At 36.6% G+C, this 24,175-nt stretch overlaps 1 protein-coding gene across 2 annotated transcripts in view; it reads left to right on the top strand.

Moving 5' to 3' along the window:
- LOC129788714 (hemicentin-2-like) overlaps window positions 1–24,175 on the top strand; it is a 169,732-nt gene that overhangs the window by 140,545 nt on the left and 5,012 nt on the right. For both annotated transcript variants that reach the window (XM_055825003.1, XM_055825002.1), the window contains exons 5-9: window positions 13,776–14,808; window positions 15,391–16,087; window positions 16,665–17,106; window positions 17,295–17,678; window positions 22,945–23,304. In XM_055825003.1, coding sequence (XP_055680978.1) covers window positions 13,776–14,808; window positions 15,391–16,087; window positions 16,665–17,106; window positions 17,295–17,678; window positions 22,945–23,304 — 2,916 coding nt within the window. The remainder of the gene's footprint in view (window positions 1–13,775; window positions 14,809–15,390; window positions 16,088–16,664; window positions 17,107–17,294; window positions 17,679–22,944; window positions 23,305–24,175) is intronic.

Genomic DNA, 24,175 nt, shown 5'->3' on the forward strand with positions numbered 1-24,175 from the left:
GTAGTATTTCTTATCCTACAATTTATTTCTCCTTCCCAAGATTACCGACAAGTCCTAAAGGCAAATGGAACTTTGGGTGGGCAGTTTTCCCATAAAGGGGTGAATAATTTGTATTCTGAATGATATAACTTCATAAAAGCTCCATACAAGGCTGAAAAAAATTACAACAACTTAAGGACTTTGGTTACACGTGTTGTTCACTAAAGTTTGAAGATTTTCTGCATTATTTAATTGAGATCAATTTAGTAAAAAAAAAACTACTAAAACTACTTAGAAAAAAAAACAATCTTTTTAAATTACTAAAACTTAAAGTACTTTGGAAATAAATCAACCCCTAATGTTCTCTTTAAAAGCTCCCCCGATAGCGGGAAGTTTTTATCCATTTTCACAGGCTGTGAATTAATCGGCTGCCTCTTTAACTTTTCTCTCCACTGGCACACACTCGATGCGATAAATTATTAAAGTTCGCTGAAAGTTATTAATCTTTGAGGAAAATTCCAAAAGCTCTCCTATAACTATCAGCTTCTGGACTTTCGATTCCGTACCCCTGACTCCCTGAGGGTGTGGATGTGATTGGGAAATTGTGGCGATAGTGCCAGCTTTGGCGTCAACAGGAAGGCAAGTGTCGGAAGAGGATGTTCAATGTGCTTTGCCATGAGGCATGAGAGCAAAAATAAAAAAAAACACCATCGTCCCAGAAAGGAGAGCTTTTTGGCTTTTCAATATTCTCACTACGTGCTTCTCGCCCACACCCCCTGAAGTCTTTTGGACTTGAGGAAGTGGCAGCAGCTCCTGGTTTTTTTTTTGCACCCAAACCGTTGATCGACAACATCAGCATTCGCTTTTAGGATGCTGTTTTTATCACACAGAAGGGATGAAAATTTTTCGTGATGGTAAATGCCACATGATGTTATTTCTGTGTATGTATCTATGTATATGATGGGGTTTTTTTCTCTTCATCCCCCGGAAAATATGACAAGGAAGAGATAAAATGGGGGGAAAACAATATTTCTCGCACACTGAAGCTGATAGTGCGGTGCATAAGGGGGTGACTTTCTGTAAAATGGAACACCAAATTACTCTGGACACTCCCCCACCCCCTAAAACCCACCACCCATTCAATGACCACTTCAATGAAGCTTCTTTGCGGGGGTGGCTCTATCGGTTAGTCCTTAAGCTTAATGTAACATCCAACTAAATTATGTTTTGCTATTCTAAAAGGGGTAGCATTGGCACGATAAAAAAGACGACACAACAAAATAAACTTCTTAAAGCTTTCAACTTTGCAAAAGCTCTTGAAAGGAATGAAAATTTGAAATAATTCTCAATAAAGGGAAAAATTTCCAAGGGTTTTTGCCAAAATTTCCGTATTTTCACCAAAATCCCTCGTTTGGTGTTTATTACGATAAAAGGATTGGCGGGAAAATGAAATATGCATATTATGTAAGCCCTCAGATGAATACCAAAGTGTGACAACAACTACACAAACTACATATTCCACCACATACTGCTGAAAATATTAATGCAATTAATTTTGCAAATTAAAGTTGAAAGTGTTTGTTTTCGCGTCGAACACATACACATCCCAGATGAGCTTTTTGGCGGGAAAATGCCAGAGCGGGAAGTTTGGCCCCACTCCCACGGCGACACTTTGCATTCGTAACTGGCGCCGTGCATTTGGATGCAAACCAGAGTGTGTGGGGGTGGTGTGTGTATTAATTGGTTATGGTATTTATTGTCTGGTGAATTGCTGCAGCACTTGGATGCTGTGAACGGTGGGGGTGGGCATCTCTAACAACCGCGCATCAACCACCACCATGTGTGTGTGTGTCTGGCAGTGGCTACAGTGGATTTATTCACGATATATGAGAGAGACTCGGTGCGGTAATTATAAGTGGAGATGAGACACTTTTTCCCGAATACGTATAACATGGCTGGCGGGGGAAATTAAAAGGCAGGAAAAGGGATTTTCCGGCAATATGAGTGTGAATTCTCCATGTAGATTGTATGTAGCATAGTAGGGCAGAAGAGCTCCTCCTTCCTGGGCTTTGGGAGAGATGAATAAGGAGGATGTTTCTCATTTTCTAACACACAAAACTTTTACCAGAGCGCTTGTCATCTCTCCGCACGTTTTTTTTTTTGCCTCTGCCGCACTGTGTTTCCCAGCATTAATTTTATGCATACGGGAGGATGGGTGTTGCCGGTCGTGGAGGACGACGACGGGAAATTTCGCTTTTCCTGGCAAATTAGACAACGCCAACACGACAAGGACTAACAGAGGCAGGAAATGAAATTATATTCAAGTCTCCAACCTCACTCCCCCAGCCCTCTTTAACCATTCCTCCCCCCCTCACTACTCTTTTGGTTAGTGCCATCCGCTAAGGGTTAATACACGAGCTTTTTGCAGATGTTCAAAAAGTTCGTCAAAGGATTTTAAGGGGTAAATGTAGTTTGTAAAAAAAAAGTTTTAATCCTTTGACTGTGTTTCAACTGGAAAAATTTATTTTTTTTTTATAAACTTCTAGTGCATTTTTATGCACAAAAAAAAAGATTTCAAAATTTTCCGCGTGAAATAAAGTACAAAGAATAATGATAGAACACCCACAAACTGCGATAAATAAGAGATTAAAAGGAACAACTCTGTAATTAAATCTCTTCAGACTTATAATTATTGGAGAAAAACTATCTTGTAAGGATAGAGGAAGGTATCAGGTTAATTGAGAGAGGGCATTGTATCATAAATTGCAACGTATGTAGGTGTGATCGATTAAAAAATCAATTTTTAATTTAGAGCATATCCTTTCTTGGAATTCTATTCAATATTCAATGCAATATTGCATAAATCAATAAAATTGCAATTATCTATTTCTTTCTCTTTATTTTATTGCATAATTCTGTAGAGAAAAAACATGATTCAAGAAAATTGTTTTTTTTTAATGTTTTATGTTGTCTTTCTTCAATCATCTAATTACATAGGCAAATAAAATAAACTAAATATGCTCCATGATTGTACATAATTTTAGCCTCCGACAGACTTCAACTAAATAAATAGGGAATTATTCTATTTTTCTTCACGTTCCAATTAATTCATTTTACGTAAATAATTTTTTTTTGCATTTCTGGCATATTTTTCCCTTCAAATCCTTTTGTTGAATTTATAGTAGCAGCATATATAGCAAGAGTGCTGGTCCTTAATTTATTAACAAGAGAGAAAAAATGCTCACTTTTCGTTCGTGGAAAGCATCTCACAGAAGAGCTACTCATGCTGTATATAGCATCCTACTGACTGGAGAGACATTATTGCAGTCGGTGTGTGAGGAAGAAAATGACCGCGACAGAGGGAAAAATTAATGCAAATTGCAAAATGGTTTAGTAAAACAGTCGTTGGAAGTATTAAAAAAAATTCTGCCATTAAATTGGTATGAGGCAGAGTATAGTGCTGGGTAAAAGATGGAATGAGTCAGACGGGGCAGCTCTTTTTTTTTTCACTTCTCATCTTATAATCATCCGCCATGTAAAAAGATTAAAATCCGGCAGTGATTAACACGAGCACAATCATCGTGTCTCTTTTATTTGCCTGTGCCACTTTTTCTCATTACACGGCTCTCTGTATTTAATTTCCACCCAAGCATTTTTCGTGGGCTCTCCTTGGGCGCGCGATGGCAGTTGTGAAGACATTTACAAGAATAAACAGTTAAATTTTTTTCTTCGCCTCTATCGCATCTCACACAGAAAACATCAAAGGGCATAAAAATGCTTTGGCTGTTGAAGATGGAAAAAACGATCCTCTCAGCGAGTGGTTTTTCTCATATTTCTTTCTTTATTTGTCTTAAATAGTTTTATCGTGTGTTTTTTTGCTTAAGAAATTTGATGCAAATGCAATGGGAAAATGGATAATTTTTTTTTCCTTCTGATTCTTTATTGCTTCTTCAATTTTCCGGATGCAATGATGGGTGGTGTTGGGAGGGGGGGGAGAAGGGTGCAAAAAGTCCATCTGGGAAGATGCATCAAATGGCAAAAGATTGAGGCAGAAAATGCACTCTTGGCGCTATTTTATAGTTAATGCCAAGCCATTTAATGCCTTCTCCAACCCGCGGGAGGATCGTATCTATCTGTATACATTGTACAAGAAGTCGTATAGCAAACAACGCTGAAAGCCTGGCAATCGGCGGCAATATAGACCGCCCACTCGACATTACCATGCACTCCAAAATTGAGGAACGCTAAAAGCTCTCCACCGAGATCCAGTTCGATAAATTACACCAAATTGCAACTTTGCCATTACTCCATTTTTCGCTGATATAATATCTCTTTTCACTATTTCATTTTCCCCCATATATATATGTAGGCATGCATCTACTGTATAGTGCAGTGTTTCTGACCATTTCTCACAAATGCAACCATATGGAAATCACATAATATTCTCCTTAAATGCCTCTGCGTGTGTCTCTAAAATGACGGCGTGCAATTGTGATTGTGGCTGTGAGAGAGAAATTTGGGTCAACATTTTCTTTACTTGAACATTTCTGATACAAAAAGATTACTTCTTGTTTTGTAGTAATTCTTAAAAGTAGTTTAGTTGAGTCATTTCTTTTTTATCTCTTCCATAGGTATGCCGAAATGTTTCATTTTCTTTATATACATTTTATGGAGCTTTGTCCCTAAAAGTGAGACTAATTCTAAGAAGACTCATAATAGAGAACTTCTTCATTTTACAAAAGATTCTGAAAGAAACTGAACTTTCCCCTCAGAAATTTCAGTTTTTCTTTTCTTAAAAGACAATTATCTCAAAAAGATTCTTTTTCTCTTTGAGCTTTGTTGAGCTTTGAGCAATTTTTTATTTCCAAAGAATTCTCTACAATGTTGAAAGATTTTCCAGAAATAAAATAAAGAAATTTCCTTTTAATGTTTTAACAAAATTAGCATTAATTTTTGAACAGAATTTTATCCTGAGTGTTGGGGAAATTTTAATTATAAATTCAATTTTTTCCACGTCTTCCGGACACTGTGCACCTGAGAAAAGTTAATTAAATTTTCCTAACCTTGTCCATGAATCACCATGGCGTCTTTTTTTTTCTAAAGAAAAATAAAAATGCTATTCAGGCAATATTGTACACTAAATGGTTGCGCATGGAATGATGAAAAAAGATGTCACAGATGTGTTAGACATTGTAAGTCAATGAAGCGAAATATTTAGCAACTTTAATTGAAAATTCTGTCTTTTTTTTCTCTCTCTCTTCTAATATGTAAATAGAAATAAATAAGCACAGTTATGTTGTGAAGTTCTTAAATATAATTTTCCAATTTTCTCCAGTGAACTGCACACACAATTTCTTCCCCAATTTTTCACGAGTTTCTTCCAATAGAATTGCAAAATGTTATAGAAAACTTCCTAACTTTGTACGATTTATCTGACTCATTGACTTCTCAAACGGAAAAGCTATATATACTAACTATATAGGTAGGTAGTAGGTAGTTGAGTGCGCGATAGTGCTGAAAGGCAATATAGTGAGAGAGAGAGGAAGAAGTAAAGGCAGAAGGCAAGAAAACACCTTGAAGCTCCCTATAGAGAGAGAGTTCTTCATCTTATAACCACCCAAACCCGCTCCACCAGGAGTCCACCACACTCTTTGGGCATAAGGGGGCAAAGGAGAGAAAAAAAAAAGAGAACATTGCCCTGCTTTTATTTCTTGTGCTTCGTTATCAGCATCTTTCGCTTCATCTTTTCCTCAAGTTCTTGTGCGCGCAGATCTCCCTTGGCGTCCCACTTGGACGTTTCTCCATCTTCTTCTATAAACATGAATCTCCAATTTTATTGCCACAATGGAGTTGGAATAAAAACGAGGCACAACAGCATACATAACTCCTATATGTATGTACACAACATATATTGGCTTTTGCGAAAAAGTGGCTGTGTGTACCAACTCCGTGCGGCACAAGACACAGTTCATTGCACCCCAGCAGCGCGACTCTCTTGCAAGAAGCCATTCGCGAGACTTAAAGCGCCAAAGTAGAACGCGCAAGAGATCAACGGTGTTTGGCGATATGGCAAGCAAAATGGCCACCGGGGGCCGCAAGGGGGGTCCCGAACTCAATGCATACATATGTACATATGCTGCACTCCGTAACAAAATGCAATTCTCTCCGGGAGGTTTGCAAAGAAAACTGCCACAAGGAGTGTGTTCCAACAATGGCAATAAACTATTAATTAAAATCATTCATCCGTCGCACGTGGCAAGACTTTCTAGCGCAGCTCACACAGAGTGCACTAAATCAGTTGCAATGGCGGCTAACAAAGGATTAGGACACTGAAGAGAATATTATATATTGGATCGTGCTTAGTTTATTGTACTTTAAATTATCTGATTTAATTTAATTTGATTGATGGGTGTAGTACGCCTACCTATCTTAAGTACCTTGGAAATTAGAATTAAGAAAAAATAATTATTTCAGATCAAGGCTCAAAGAATGAAGCTTTTTATAGAAAGTTCTTATTATGTGTAGAGTTCTGAGAAGAATTAATTAATTTTAGTACTTTTAGTACAAGAAATTCAAACTAAAAACTTTTAATTATTTCTTTCACTTGAAGAATTGAAAGTTTCTTTAAAAAACTCTTAACTATTATTTTTGTTCCAAAACGAAAACTGAACAAAGAGAAATGTGCCAAGGATATCCTGAAAATATTTTTTTCTTTAAAATCTTTAATCTTTAACTTTTAGTACAAGATCATGTACCAAATGCGTAGAATCGAAAAAAAATTCTAGATATCATTAGTCAACCTTAAATCTTTTCTTTTTATTCATGAATTTAGAGCTAATTTAGTAGCAATCACTGAGAAACTTTGTTGCTCTTTTTAGTACAAATTTTTGTCCCTCAATGAATACTAAATGTTTTTTTTTATTAAATTAAAAAAAAAAGCTACTTGACGAGTTTTAAAACAATATGCCTTTTAATTTCAATCTATGTCCATGATGTACTAAAACTCTTTTATTCAATCTGTGTACTAAAAAAGTACTAAATCAGAACAAAACATTAATTTGAATAGATTTTTTTTTTATCTTCATATTCAACTTTCAAATGAGAATTTCTTATCATCCTCTGGTGTGTAACGCAATGCCCCTTTAAGAAAAAAAGAAATAAATGAATCTACACCTTTCTGCTTCTTCTCTTCAATTCAAACAAAACAATAGGTTGGCTAACACAAAAACCCCATGAGAATCTTTTTCTCTGGGAAGTGGTTTTTTATTCGTATCTTCAGTGCATGACTAAAAGAAGCCCAAGTGGGAAGGCATAGGTAGGCACATATATGTATGTAGGTATAGAAAGGCTGGAAAGAAGATGGAGGAGAGAAAAAAAAGGGCCAAATGATGCTGGAAAAGAACGTGTGCTGAGGCCCCCTTGAACAAATATTGACAAGACGACGTGTTTGAACTCATTTATGTAAATGAATCAGCAAAAGACCACAAAAGCCGCAGAAGCCAAAAAGTGAAACAGCAGCCGGGGCGAAGGCGACCAATTCGGTATCCCCATTCGATACGCTCCGGCGGTCACTTTGGCGACTTGCGAGGATCGATTGTGGTGCCCCACGAGAGAAAATCCATCAAATGATGTGGCTCTTTTGACTCAATTCATTGGCGTAGGGTCTCCTCCTAATCGAATTTTCGTAGTTATGTATGTACGTAGTGAGAGGTTGATTATTCATGAAATTTTTCATGAAATTTTCCCAATGAAATATTTCAAAAAACCAACAAAAAAATGTGAAGAATTAAATGGCAAAAGATGGGTAATAATATGCAATCCATCATCTTGAGAAAAACATTGATGCTCTCAGCCAAAAAATTAGCATATTATAATAATTTTATTTCTAATTAAGTTCCATGTTTTCTCATTAAATGCAACCGAGAAAACTTCATGTACTACACACGATTTTCTATATAGCAAAGTAATTAAGTGAGCAAGTTTCCTACTTCTTGGTGGCGAATTTATGTTGAAAAGAACAACAACTTTTAATTGGAAAGTGTTGGTTTAAATAAAATGGTGAGAAGTATTCAAAAGCATCCCCATAAGATTGTGTTGTGCTATGTATGTATATAGATTGTTCAATGGAAAAATTATTTTAAATGAGAATTTAAATTTGTAATAGGAAAACTTTAATTCGCACAATTTGCACACGAATAAACCTACTTATGGCTACTTTGAGGTAATCACAATCGCGAGTAGAATATTTAGAGATTTGAAGAACGTTCTCTGTGCAGTTAATTCTAGGGCAGTGTTTGGATGATTCGAATAGTTCAATTGTACGCCTTTCGCGGGCCCAAATTGAATCTTTCGAAACATTGCGGATGAAATAATGATAATCTAAGCGGGAAAATGGGTGATTATGTGAGACCAGAGGCAGATGATTCAGTCAATGTAATTAATTTACACGCCACATTCTCTCTCCTCAAGGCAAATGCTCCACCCGGGTTTTGCCTCCGCGTACATGGATTTCATGTAATATCTCTAATGGATTTTTTTCCTCATCAATTTCTCAAACGAAAAGGAAAGAAAAAACGAGCAAACCACAAACTATTGGACTACATTTCGATGGGGACTAATTACACAGAGAACGGCACGATTGTGTTTGATTTTGAGCAGAAGACCCAAAGCAAGATTTTTCTGGGAGCACTGGAGATGGGGAGCAATGTAGACAACAACAAAAAATAAACGTAAACCTCGCATTTGATGAAGATGAATTGAAAATGAAGAAATAAAACCAATTACACGTCCCGAATATGTCGATGAAAAGAATTCACCAATCATGGGCACGAAGATGAGGCCTTAATATGTGATCTAATGACTTAACAAGTTTTCTTAAATTACACCTCACTCGTATTTTCTCCCGTGCGAAGATTAAAAAGAAGATGATGTTAAGAAGAAAAAAAAACCAACGACGAAAGAAACGAAGGATTCAAGATGAAGCTCCATTTCTTGGGATTGATCAAAGGAGGAGGAAGAAAAAAACGACATACGATATTTTCCACACGCGATGGTCATTAGATTCTTTGCCAGGGAAGACGAGAGAGCTCCATCCAACACGTGAAACCCATTTTTCTTCACTTACAATATATGGGAGGAGAGGATGGACTTTTCCCCCCAAACAAATCACCCAACGACAGAGATTTATCAGTGATTCTTCATAAACTCATTAGATTTTTTTTGTCTAGCGTCCATTGTCGTGATTCGGGTGGCTTTTCTTTGCTTCCTGATGTGTGTGGGGGCTCAAGAACAAATTTTCCACATCTCTGATTATCCCCCATGAGACGACGATGATGATGTACCAAATTGTCACTTGCCTCCACATATCCATCAGTTAGATCTCCCAAACAACACTTCCATCATTCACCGCTTCCGAGATTTAATACTCCAGCAGGCACTTTGGTGGTCTGTTTTTCCCATGGATACTTACGGTTGTTAACTTACACATTAGTTTGTCTACAAAGGGCGCTTAAACGTATACTTGTATATAATATGGTGTCAATTTTGCTGGAAAACGTAGCTGTTATATTTTACTCTACATTGTTTTTAAGGAAAATTTTCGGGCAGTTTTCTTTAATAAATTAAAATATTTTCGATTTCTGTGTGAATGTCTTTGATTACATTTTTGATTAATCTGAATATTTAATAGAAGAAAAAGATTCTGATTGCAGATATATGAAGAATATATTACTTTTTTAACCAAAAATAAAATTTCTATTCTAATTAGTCTAAAAGTCTAAGAAAATCCTGCAAAGATTTGCTAAATTTTCTCAAAAATACAACAAATGACGTCACGATTGTATTTTTTGTCTTTTTTTTTAACGTATGAAACATAAAATTACGTGGGAAATCATCTTATTGGATGGAACCCGTAACAAAATTAAATAAATAAAATTACGTTCTCAAAGCTCTTGGACAAAAATATATGAAAAGATTTAAAAAACACAATATTTGGGGAAACTTTTCATTGAATTTCCCCAATTAATCCCAATAGAAAGTTTCTTAGGCAATTTTTTATTTTTCCATATCTCTACAAGATTCTGAGTTTGTCAATTATTTTCCCGAATGATGAGTTTTCCCATAGTGAAATGAATAAACTCCTTTTATACAATATTTTCTTCCGAATTTCTTTTTATTTCAATATTTATCTTTTATATTGTTTATTTTATTTGTTGGCTAAAATCAAGAAAAAGCTTTCAAAATATTTATTTTAAATATCTTTGCGAGTTCTTTAGGAGCTTTAAATCAAAAGAAAGCTCTGCAAAACCATTGAAATTAAAATCATTTCAAACTTTTTTGTATGATAAGCATTCTTATGGTATAATGGAGCAATTTTAATCAAGTCTACTATCACTGTGGAATTATTAAATGAATTTAATTTCACTGAATCATCTTATACCATCTACGCAGATAACAATCTGTAAATCATTAAGTGCCATCAAGGAAAGATTATTTTGCCACATTAAATGAGCATTTTTTGTTGTTGAGATTCCTCTTTAAAAGTCCGCGAGTAATTGTGGTCACTTTGCAGTGAAAAAAAAAACTCTGACAATGTAATGAGCATGCAGCACGATGGACCTTAATTATCTCCACCCGACCATTCTTTTATACCTACATTGGTGATTCATGTCCGCCCGCCTTTTGCTATATACGGCAAACGATTACAGTGCAATTTGCCGCATGGCACCTTAGAATTCTTCCGCTGCAGCTGACATATTTCGCTCCATTCTTTACTCCTTTTCACAAAAGTGTAGACAATTGAGGGAGAAATTTATATAAAATCATCTAAAGCATTCTCGCTCCTTCACTTCTTTCCACATCTCAAAATGATCCATCACACGGGGCGGGAAAAAAAGAAGTGCAACCGCAGAGTTTTTTCACTCCGCATGTTTGCTCCTCCTGCAAAACAGGAGAAACACTATAAAATTATTTACGAGACATGTGATGAAAAATGACTTGGCCAGGAGGATGGAAGATGACGTCGAGGAAAAAACGAGTGTGGAGTGTACCCGCAGAATGGGAGAGAAAAATTTCACCATCTCACTATATATATTAATTTAATATTTCTTTCATGTTTTGTGTTGCCGATGGCTCGAGAATTTATTGTAGAATGAAGGAGAGAATTTTCGTCGAAAGAATCTCCATAAGCGAAAATCCATTTTCAACATTTTCCCTCCGCGCCAACATCACATTATAGAAATATCTTTATGAGGGATAAACAAGTGAAAATTCTCCATTATACACACACAATCCATGTGCAGCAGAATGTCGGTTGTTGAGACAGAGAAACTAAACTTTTTGATATTTATTTATCTCTCAAGTCATGAAACACTGAGCAGAAGTTCGTAAACCCCATTGACTCTCAAAACATATAAATTCTATTCCGGACATCTTGACTTCCCATGTATAGGCTAAAGGCAAGCAAGCACAGTATCCCAATCCCCTGCCCAGAACACACACGGTGTGGCGAGAGTTCGGGGGGATTAATTGGTTGAGAGAAGAATTGACGTGTTTATTTGTAAGTTAGTAGTAGAAAAAAAAGCAGAGCAGAGGAAAAGGCATCTGAACAGGCAGAATTAACTCTCATTCTCAGCTCAGCATTAGTCTATTTTCACGTCCACCCAGAAAGAAAATTCAACAGAGACAAGAACGCATTTAATGTGTTTTCCCCACGATGCCAATCTGCACACTTTTCCGTCTCGTGCAACCAAGGGGTTTGCAAATGCACACCCACAGTGACACGCAAATGCGTGAAATATATATTTTTAAAAGCTCACTTAAAAAGCTTTTAAAGAAATGGTCTATCCATAAAAGATTTCTTCGGAGAAGTAAAAAATTTATGTATAAAAACCTCCCACCGGAAATTAATAGACTTTTTCCCATTTTTTCAGTTTGTATTATAGCTTAGGGGAGAAAAAAAGCTCAAAACATATAATTTTACAAGTATAATTATTCCTTGAGTTAATTATTATAATAATTAAGGGGTCATAAAGATAATTGCTGATGGAATGTACATAAGAAAGATTCTATTCGAAATATAGCTCAAAACAATTAAAACTTGTCAAGTTTTGAGGAAAAATGCAAAGCAAATTTTCTTTAAAAATTAATTTTTCTTTTGCAAATCTTTTGAATCAATTATTCCTTTGAAATTCTTCAAAGCATCCTCAAAATTGTAAAGGAATTGTCTTAAAGACATTTTATTAAATAAATCATGGAATGAAAGCATTCTGACAACATTCACATTTTATTTTACTTCTCAAAAGAATAATTTATTTTTTTGAACATTGACGTTTCACAGAGACAAATCTTCCGACTTTTCTCAACCCAGAAAATTCAAAAAAACCAAAAAATATTGAAAGAAAATTAAGACAAAATTAAGAAATAAAATAAAATTGTTTATCCTACATTTAATTGGCAATGAGAATTGTAGCGTTAACCTTGGAAAATTCACGAGGAAATTAAAGCTTCAAATTCTTGTATTAAGAATTTTGTATATTATGACTTAAACCTCAGTGTTTGTACAATGATCTCAACCACTTAATCGCAATTCAGCACATTCAACCAAACACTCCAAAAATCCCAAATCCAATGGCTTACAGTCCATTACATGCTATTAGCATCTTCATAATCCCCACAAATTCTTCGTCTCTCGCATCTCTTTTTTGGGTTAGTTAATCTCCCCTCGTGCCGAATTTTCCCATTCGGTGTGACTTGCGAGAAAATGAAAAGAATCAAGCGTCTGTTGTGTTGCTAAATGTAAACACAGCGGATCTACATACAATTGGAACAAGATGTTCATTGAGCTCTTCCCGCTAGCTTATTACAACAGAGAATTCCCCCTTCAAATGAATGAATTATATTTGTGCTTTTACAAGTACAACATACACACCCAAAAAAAACCAAAATTCCCACCAACAACTTCCTGGATCAATCGCCAAAACATTTAATGAAAGATGAGGTGCTTTTGTACGCGACAATGGACCCATCAAAGCTCTGAAATCAAGAGAAGCGAGGGAAGCTTTTTACATTAAGCAAGGCGAGAGGAAAATATTCCAAATAATCCTTCTTTAGTCCATCAACTAAACGAACTAGGCGCAGGAATGGCAACCCTAAATACAAAGGAATACCCGGAAGTTCGTTGAGATCATACATGGTGGCCCTCTAGGGGATGTAGTTACTCCCCTTATAAACACACATTTGTAAGCTTTGAGTACTGTGAGCTTTTCACGGCAAACAAGCCGCATGAGGTGTGCACACAGAGAAACGGAAACGCCGTTGCACATCAATTGTAATTCAATATAGATAGCAAAAAGCGCTCAAAGGCCGGATATATAATTTTTTAGAGAGTAGTTAGGCAATTGAGATTGATTGGAGATTAAAGAATGGACTTATGTGCTATGGAGCGGGTGTCAAAAACCTTTTCAATTTGCTAAAAATTTCCCGGAAAAATCATAAATTCCCCATTGAAGTTTTTTTTCGATTAAGAGAATTTTAAAAATAAAAAAATTTGAAGCTTTTTACAACAAAAATGTTCATTAAAATTTTAAAAGCTCCTAATTTCCTTTAAGAAAAGTTATGTGTATGAAAAGGCATAAAAAGCATAAATAATTTTAACAGAAAGAATAAAGCGAAATTCTCTGCAAACTTCGGAAAATCATTTTTCTCTCACTTTTCCTCACATAACCGTTTAAGGCTTCCGTTTTTAGAGAATTTCAAATTAGGTATTTTAACGGATTTCCTTTAATTCTTTCTTTCAGACTACCCACGCGTTGAAGTTGGCCCAGAGAACCCACTGAGAGTAGAACGCGATTCAACGGCTAAACTCGAATGCTTCGTGGATGCAAAACCAAAAGTCAGTACTGTCCGATGGACACGCAATGGCCGCTTTATCAGCTCCTCAATGACGCATACGATACACCGTGTATCCGTTCAAGATGCAGGGAAGTATGCATGCTCAGCTGACAATGGTTTAGGGAAGGTGGGTGAGCAGGAGATGAACCTGGATGTCCTGTATCCACCTGTTGTGGTCATTGAGTCCAAGACAAGAGAAGCCGAAGAAAGGGAAACCGTCAACATTCGCTGCAACGTAACATCAAACCCACCTCCAGTTACCATTGAATGGCTTAAGGAGGGAAGTCCCGAATTCAGATTTAGCGGGGATATTCTAACCCTGAGGGATGTTAAGGCTGAGAATGCTGGCACCTACATTTGTCGTGCTGTAAACATCCTCATGCCACACGGTGGTAAACGTTTGGAGAGAATCGGCAATGCTACTGTTGCTCTTCTTGTTCGTCATCGTCCTGGCAGGGCATTCATTACGCCCAGTAAACCAGTGGTTCACGTTGGTAATGGTGTTACACTTACATGCAGCGCCAATCCTCCTGGTTGGCCTGTTCCGCAGTTCCGCTGGTTCAGGGATATTGAGGGAGAAGTCTCACCACAGACAGTTCTAGCCCAAGGATCTCAGTACGTCATCCCGCGTGCTCATCTCGGAAGCGAAGGACGTTACCACTGTCATGCTGCTAATGAATTAGGACACGGTGATATGGCTACAATTGTGCTGGAAGTTCATCAACCACCACAATTCTTAGCTAAGCTGCAGCAGCACATGACAAAGCGTGTTGGTGACTACAACTACAATGTTACCTGCAGTGCTAAGGGGAAACCACGTCCGGAGATTATTTGGTTGAAGAATGGCAAGGAAATTACCCCAGAACCCAATTTGTATGAAGTCATCACTGATCCTGTTGAAGGTCCCAATGGAATGGTCACCGTTCACAGTACATTGAGGTAAGGAAGAAGTTATTTTTCTTTAAAGAAACGGATGCAAATTGTATCAAATTCAGACGAAGATAAAGCTCAAGAAAAGCCAAAAACTGAAAGACATAGAATCCGTACAAGAAACCTCGAGATTTTATCAAAATTAAATCAATCTCAATGAAATTCTTAGAGCATGAGAGAACATAAAGAAATGCTACATTTTTGCAATTCAGATTCTCCACTGAGGTTTTATAGTGTTGCAAAATGTCATCAAGATTGTGAATTTGTAATTTTTATGAATTATTAATGATCTCATGAAGTTTACTCATTCAGAACTCTGTGGAAATAAGGAGAGAAAAAAAACCCACCGCAAAGAGATCTTATCGATACCATCATCGTATTTCAAGAATTACACCAATTACGTCTAAGAATTCACATTCCCAGAGCGAAAAAATATTAAATTTAATAACTTTTTTTTTGTGTCTAAATAAGCATTAGGTGGGAAACTTGCAGATCTTTTATTTTTTACCTTCTTTCATAGTAGGAGTTAAATTGCTAATTGGTGCGGCATGTGCAATAAAATTTCCCCTCTTATAATTTTATTTGTTGCAGATTCCATGGGAGATCACGACCTAATGAGAATCAACTGATCCCCGGTGATCGTGGACTTTACACGTGTTTGTTTGAGAATGAAGTGAGTACAGCGAACTCCAGTATGCACCTCCGGATTGAGCATGAGCCAATTGTGCTGCATCAGTACAATAAGGTTGCCTACGACATTAGGGAAACAGCTGAGGTTATTTGCAAAGTCCAAGCATACCCTAAACCCGAATTTCAGTGGCAATTTGCCAATAACCCAGCTACGCTATCAATGTCCGCCGATGGGCATTATGAGATCAACACAACAACCGACAACAATGATGTTTACACGTCAATTTTGAAGATTCACCGGCTTGGGCATGAGGATTACGGTGACTACCACTGTCGTGTGGCGAATTCCCTCGAAACAATCCGCGTGACAATTCGCCTTCAGCCCAAGGGGCCTCCAGAGAAGCCAATTAATCTGCAAGCAGCTGATGTTGGACCCAACTATGCTAGCTTACTTTGGGACCCCGGCTTCGATGGTGGCCTCAGCAATACGAAATTCTTCGTATCCTACCGCAAAGTTGCAGGGGCAAATGATGACCAAGTTATCGGTGATTGTGGAATTGTTTCAATGAGCACGAGTGAATGGATGGAGTTTGATTGCCATCGTGACATCCCCTGCAGTGTTACACCACTAGAGCAGCATCAAAGCTACGTCTTCAAGGTGAGAATCATTCCTTTTTTTTTCTCAAAATAAAATAAGATTGATCTTTAATTAAAAAGCTCAGCGCACAAAATCTCAACCATGATTAACTATTGCTGCTAATTGAAACATTTTTTTTCATTCCAACTAAGTCCTTATTCTCCTGAAAAAAAGTTTTGAGAGCCAATCAGGCTATTCTGGAGGAACTTTTAATATAACTTTTCAAATGAGAATTCATGAATAAAATTGGAATATAAATGAACGAATGAACACAAGAATAAACTAATCCGTATAGAAGTTACCTCCCCCTAAAGACCACAATAGTCCTGACAACATTTTCAGAGCATATCCGTATTCAAAGTTGCGAAACAAATCCATCCCAACAGTGGGAGAGGAAATGTGTGTGTCTTTCCACTGAGAGAAAATTGATAGTTGGTCAGTCACTTTGCAATGACAAGAAGTTGAACAATGAGTCAATTACCCACTCCCCCCATCTAGCTCTATCCCACACCCTGTAAAACCACCCCCACACGAAGGCTGTGGGGGCGGGGATGATGAGGAAGCTTGCAATTCATCTTTGTGTTTTGTCTGAAAACAGGTGAAAGCACTCAACACGAAAGGAAATTCAGAGTATTCGAACGAAATTGCGACAACGACGAAGGTTAGCAAAATCCCACCACCCCTCCATGTTACCTTTGACCCCAATTCCCGCGTCTTGGCCATCAATGTGGGTGCCACGTGTCTCTCCGTCATCGCCATCGTGGAGTCCGTCGTGAATGGGGATACCCTGCAGCCGGCATGGCAAATTGTCGACACGATACCCCTGCAGGTGTCCGGGAATGCACCAACGTACAAGGAGACAGTGATTGAGCATCTCGTTATACCCAGACGTAGTACAAGTGGACGATCCCTTGGTGGTGGATCACCCAACGATGATGACCTCCCTCTGGCGCTGAGTGATGAGCTACAGCCCAAAGTACGCGTGAAGTTGTGCCTGCGCAAGAATCACGAACACTGCGGTGAATACACCGAAGCTAAAAGTAAGTCGCTTTTTGGGGATTTTCCTCTAAAAAAAAATTAAATATTTCCAACGTCACATATTTAATTGAATTACCATGAAAAAGAAATCTCTGCGGAGAAGCCAATTACCTCATTAGGAAGTTTTACGAGATACCCCCAAATTGCCTATCAATTTGTCATGTTCAATTAACACTGCTTCTTCATTTAGTTGGACCATCATACATTGAGCAACAAGCTGCCATTGCAACTCCCACGCTAATTGCCATCATTGTCTCCTGCGTGGTTTTCGCCCTATTTGTTGGGCTCCTTCTTATGTTCTGCCGCTGCAAGAGGAATCAATCGAAAAAGAGTGCTGCGGCGAAAGACTACGAAATGGATTCAGTACGCCCCTCAATTGTTGCGCAACAGAATCAAGCTCCACCACCCTACTACCCTGCCAGTGGACTTGAGAATAAAGCTCTGGAGCACTCAATGGATCTCGCATTAGCCATGGAGGATCAAAAGAATGCCGTTTATGCAACACAGAATGGCTACGGCTACCACCCTAATGCTGGACTTCAAGTTCCTGGCCACACAATCCCTGGAAATGAATGTAAGTCCTTCTATTATTTATATTTTTTATCTTTTTTTTTATAAAAGCTTTAATAACCAAATTAGGCAAAGATATAGATAGTTAAGGTATCAGAACTGTTTGAAATATTTTCTTGAAATTTTTAATTCATTTGTTGTGGAAACATCAGAATCATTAGAATTTTAAAGAGATAACATTTTGATTAGTTCTGATATCTGTAATGTAATAGCTTAGGGTAGCTTTAAAACTAATAAGGGGTTGGCTAATAAAACTAAACGAGAAATTCTTGAAATGCTGACTAAATTTTTTTCCTAATATGTATTAAGGAAAATTCCGACTATGCTGATATTTTTTTTTATTTCTTTAAGAATTCATTCTAATTTTATCTTTAAAAAATAGTTTTGTATGAGAAAAAAAAATTTTATAAATTTAAAATTATTCAAGGAGTTGCTAGAACTTCTTAAATTGAGCTGTTTCCAGAGAGATTCTATTAGGGGAGACCGGGGTAAAAATAGTCATTTTGGAATTTTCAAATGCCAATTTCTCCCAAAATATAAATCGGAAAAATCGGAAAAAATTAGGGTGCAAAGCCCTACCAACCTATAATTTTTGACAGTAATTTGGAGGTTATCCGATCAGTACTTTAGGAGTTAAAAATGAAAATAGATTTTTGGCCCATTTCCCAAACTTTTGCGTATTGAGAAAAACGCGTTTTCCGAGCTTTTCCTTCAGCAATTTTCGAACCTGATAATTTTTCTCACTAGCTGGGTTACTTCAGAAAACGTTGCCAAGGTGTATTTTTCATTAACTTTTAATGATTTTTCTCTACAATTTTTTGAATCAAAACATACCCCTTGGGGTAGATCTAGTCATCTCATGTAAATCATATGGGAGATCGAAATTTTTGGCATATTTTCTATTCATTTGTTGCAAAATGGCGTGTTTGAGAAAATCGCAAAATTCTCTGTATTAGTGCGTATAAAAGTGAAATTCCTTGTTGCGGATCAAAAGGTGAGAAGTTTAGCTATCAACTACTATCAATCTCTTAGGTGGAAAATCATTGGAAATGTCGGAAAATTCGACCGACTTTATTTAGCCAACTGGTGACTATATTTACCCGCCGCGTTTAAAAAAAGTCAGAAGCGGAAGGGTTTAGGAAAAGCTCGAAAACTCATATTTCCCGTGGAGATAGAGAAAAGTGGTCTGAGACAAAGTTATAGGCCAGGAAATTTCCTATAAGAATGACCTATCGAGGAAATTTTCTTGCCCTTGGGGAATCCTGCAGATAAGGATTTATGCAAATTGACTATTTTTACCCCGGTCTCCCCTACTTATTTTTAAAGAATGATGGATTTTTTGATATCCTTTGAAATTATTTTTTGAATATCCAAAATAGATTTTAGAATATTTTAAACGTTTTAATAAAATTATTCTTACCCGGAGAATCTTTCTCTTCTTTTACTCCCACAAAAAAAAATAAGTTCTCATAAAAATATAAATAATTTCAACAAAAAAAATTTTTTTTAATATTTCAAGAACACTCAATTCTAAATATTGTGTTTAATTTTCAAAATAGTTCCCATGTAATGTAAACCCAACAATTTACAACATATTGGGAAACAAGGAGCATTAGTCCGGAATTACCACAAATTATGTACCATACCTCAACATTAAAAGCAATTTAAACTTATTAACCACAACTGGACTTTAGAGAGAGAATTTAATCCACCCACCTATGCGGTATTTATGTAGGTATGTGTGTGTATATCTGTGGTACAATCAGCAACATATTTTCGAATCTCTTAATCCGGTCAGCAAATGAGAGGATTTCTCGTTTTATATTTTAGCATAAATTACAAAATGGCGATAATGTGGTTAAAATGGGTTAAAATTTCTTTCATTCATGCTTCTTGCTATGTGTGTGTACATGCAAAAAAATGGGCTCATAATGCTCAGGACTAGGTAGCGCACCTCTCCATCAGACAGGTAAAGAGAACCATACAAAGTAATCAAAAACAGCAGAGAAAAAAAAAGTGGCCACCAATTCTAGATTTCTGCGTGCATGCTATGAGTTTTAATTATGTGGTATTCCACTGTATGCAAGCATAAATTGCAAATTATTGCATACACAATCCACACACCCCCACATCCGGATCCCCTCTCTCTCTCTACCCTATACATCCTCATTCACCCAGTAAAATAAATAATCCTCCCGAAATTGAGTTTCATACTCTCACCTACACACCTCACCCCCCCACCCGTTTGTGGTGTGCAGTGGGTGGATGAAAATTCATCTAAAAAGCAAAATGTGTGGGGATCTCGAGAAGCGTTGAGGGTAAAAGTTTTTATAATGCATGCAATTCCGGAAATTGACCACGATTATCTATTCTAAACGCCAGGGGAGCTTATAGTGGCTCTTTGAGTCATTCACAAATGCCCACACACACTCCATATCCTTTCTTCATGCAACGCAAACGTCCCAAAACATTTCAAGCTTTTATTTCCCTCGTGAAATTTTCCAGGAAATATTTCCATTAATTTTTTTAATAATTTTCTTTTTTTTTTAATCACAATCAAACCACTGATTGGCACAATAATATTAGTTTCCCTCTATAGAGTTACTAAAAATAGCATTTATTAAAAAATATCATATATAGCAAAATATATTAATGGGGGTTGTGGCAAAAATGGTTATTGGGTGTGCTATATACTAATTTAAGAATGGTGGATGTAATTATTTTCCGTAAATACAATATAGGAGAGTAGTGCAGTGAATGGGGTACAATTTAGTGGAAAATTTGCAGCACAAACCCTTCAAATTTAATCAACAGCTAATTGCCATATGAATGAGCTACAAATGACTCGACTTTTCCGTATACAAACACACATATAACTATTCTCTTGCAACAAAGTTATTTTTTCCACCCACAAATTGCTTCATAAAAACTACATGCGACAGAGAAGAAAATGCGGTAAACACCCTCAAGATCCAATGGAATTTGCAGTGAAAAACAGATTTGTTTTGCTGTGACCCAGACTGTTAAATTGTTTTTGCTATTTAATGAAGAGTTTCCCTTTTTTTCTTTTATGAAGAAGAAGAAGAAGCTAAATATTCTGCTTTAATAAATAAAAAGTATTAGAATATTTAGTAAAGTCAAAGATAAATTAGCAGAAAGGTTTAGGATGCTAAATTTAGCCTAAAGTGAAGGTGTCAATTAATGTCTGAATTAAAGCAAATTTCCCAAATTTTCATTCTAACTTCTTACTAATTGTTGGCTAAATTAGATGCAATATACATAATTAGATGATTAATTTAATCACACTTTGTTCTTTCAATTAATGAAATTCTTAGCGTCAAAAGCAGGCCAAAATTTTTCTTTAGGTTCATTTTAATTTGTTTATTTATTTTTAAATAATTCTACTTGTAGCTAATTTTTCTACATTAAAAATTTTAAAGGCTTTTATAAGATCTTTTCAATATCTCTTAAAAAACACTGTACAACATTAAATTCTTGTTTAAATACAATTCTTTAAAAGTACAAATCGATCCACTTAAAGTTTATCATAATACCTTTTTTATTTTATCAACTAGTCAAAAAAATTAAAAATCCAATTATATAATTTATAAATTTTATTTAAAAAAATAAAAATCAAATTTTATAATTTTTTTAGCGCAACATTTGTCGATTTCTAATATTTTTACATCTAATATTTGACACAGAATCTTTTTTAGTGTTCTGGAACCTAGGACTAACCTAGAACTTAAGTCCTGAATTACATTAAAACCATTAAAACTTTATATGAAAAGATAACAAATTCACAACTTAAGCCAGGACTGATCATGCGTTTGCATTTTTAAAGAAATAAATTAATTTTTCAGTTCTTTTTGAATACTTAAAGGATCTTTTCCAAGATCCGTTAAAGAAAGTTCAGGAGAAAATTACTTAAAAACATATCTAATTATTTCTCGTATTAAAATAATAATTATCCAAAAAAAAGACCAGAAAGCTTTCCAATTTTTCTCCTTTAAAAGTATTTTTCAAATATCCTTCAATTTAATAAATAAAAGAAAAGTTTTATAGACTCCCAATATACCTACTACTTTTAGTACAAATTCTAGTAAATCTACAAATTCTTTCTTTTTACATAAACTTTATGTAAACTTGTAAAATTCCTTAAATTTTCCACGAAACTTTTGAACCTTAAGAGAAGCTTTTGGTGGGTGTCGCATGTGCTTTGTAAACTATAGAAGAGAAGTTGAATGCAGGCCTCTGTATGTTGGGTGGAAGCTCCACGAAGAAGACAAAAGGGGAGACAGTGTGGCTGGACCAATTTAGGAGTTTACCTGAAGTAGGATGGGCATTGATACGAGAAGGCGGTGGTCATGTTCTTGCGGGGTTTGGGAACTTTGTTAGAGCAATACTCGGCCCAACAAACCACATCTACTTAGAGTCTGTTACGTGTAGAATTCATGGGTACCGCAGGGGTGGTAGTGCACCACTGTACACATATACTTTCCAGACAAATCCCTTCACTACCCCACACCCCAAGGCCCCCAGTCTGTTGTGTAAAGTGGAAAGGAGAATTGCCTGTGTGTGCACTGTGTCTGGAGTAAAAGAGGCGAAAAGTGAAAAAGTTCATTTGGAAGCTCTATGTGGAGCTTTTTTTTCCACACACTCTGTCGAATGTATGCCACTCCTCAAGTGTTTGCCTTATTTTTGCACTACCACCCCCCCCATCCCACCCAGACAGCCCATCATACAGCTTAGTCAGCCCTTTTACACTTCTTTCCCATCAGAGCAATTTCCACACAAACGGAAGCTCAAATGTAAACTGCAGCGTGTGGTTTCTGCATGGAATTTATTCTCTATCGCATTCTCGAGAGGCAAAACAAAGCACGATGTGCACCCCATCACCCTCACCCCTCGCCCGGAGGTTGGGCTATATGTGACTGAATTTAGAATTCTGCTGCAAAATTCATAGTATGACGATCCTTGAGATAATGCAGCATTGAAGAAGAAAAAAAAAGAAAACGTGAGATATCGCTGTGAGGTCGCAAGTCAAGGATCTAACACGATTGTCCTTACCACCAAAAGTTACCTTCTCTCCCATACACATCTCCTAAATTTTATCCTTCATGCTTAGTTAAGCTCTGACATTCCCTTTTGTGCTCGCTCGCTACTACATTCCCACGAAAATCAACTACAATATATAGTGAGATTGTTTACCCTTTGTGCTAAAACTAAACGTTGGCTTTTTTTTTTTGTTTTCTTTTGAACCTCAACAGGGGTAAATATTGGGTACATGGACAACAGCTATTCCAATTCAAATAACGGCGGTAGCGTCAACTCCCAGGATTCCCTCTGGCAGATGAAGATGGGCGCAGCAGCAGGGAATACGGCAAATCTCGTCCCATCGCACAACTTTGTCGAACGACAACCATCCTACGGCTACGATCCCCTTACGCACGGTGGATACGGTGCCGTTGATGACTACGCACCCTACCCACACCTGACGACCACACCGAGCCAGCATGGCGATGATTACCACAATGTCCGCAACAGCCAGAATCCGTCGCGGCAGGAGTACTGCAGCGATCCCTACGCGGCGGTGCACAAGCCAAAGAAGCGACTAGATCAGCACCTAGGTATGTTTGGCAATTTTTCTTTATTTAAATTTAATTTTAAGGGATGGTTAAATTAATTTGGGAACTCTACAAAAAAAATGGTCAAAATTTGAAAACTTAAAATAATTTTTCTGACTACAAAAAATTGTTTACAAAAGATAAAAAATAATAAATTTTAATCTATTATATACAAGGTGGTTCAAAAATTAATGTCTATGTTTGATCATCTATATCTTTTGACTGGGTGCGCGAAAATAAGAAAAATGTAGAAAAACTTTAAAAATTTTCATTTGGTTTCGATTTGAAGTGGGCCTGGGGTGCAGTGGATAGAGCGCTTGAGTGCGCATCCATAGGTCGCCGGTTCGAATACAGAACCCGGCAACGCCAACGCCGGCCCCATCCGCCAACGTGCAATTAGATCACGTTGACCGGTTGGATCAGGAGATTGATACACTCCTATCCGTAAAATGGCCCACACGTGGTAGTATCTAGCAAGCCGCCCACTACTTCTCCGCAAGGAGAACAACAACATCATATAGGGCGGCCGGCCCTGTTCCTATATGGGACGTAGCGCCAAAATATTTATTTATTTTATTTTATTTTATTTTCGATTTGAAGTCGATATCTCAAAAATTGTGGGAGCTAGAGCCAAAAACTTAAAAATAAAATTTTTTGGCCATTTAATGAAAATTCAAGGAAATTTTTAAATTTTTTTCTTCCAAATAGACTTATCCTATTTAAATAAAAAAAAGATAAGAAAATAAATAAAAAGTTTAAAAAGAAATTGACTTAAAAATCGTTCTTAAAATTTCCTCAGAATAAATTAGAATTTAAAATTAATTTAACAATGATCTTAAGAAATTTAGAAATTATTATAATATTGGGAATGATT

The sequence above is a fragment of the Lutzomyia longipalpis genome, chromosome 2 (genome assembly GCF_024334085.1).
Source record: "Lutzomyia longipalpis isolate SR_M1_2022 chromosome 2, ASM2433408v1".
Taxonomy (NCBI): domain Eukaryota; kingdom Metazoa; phylum Arthropoda; class Insecta; order Diptera; family Psychodidae; genus Lutzomyia; species Lutzomyia longipalpis.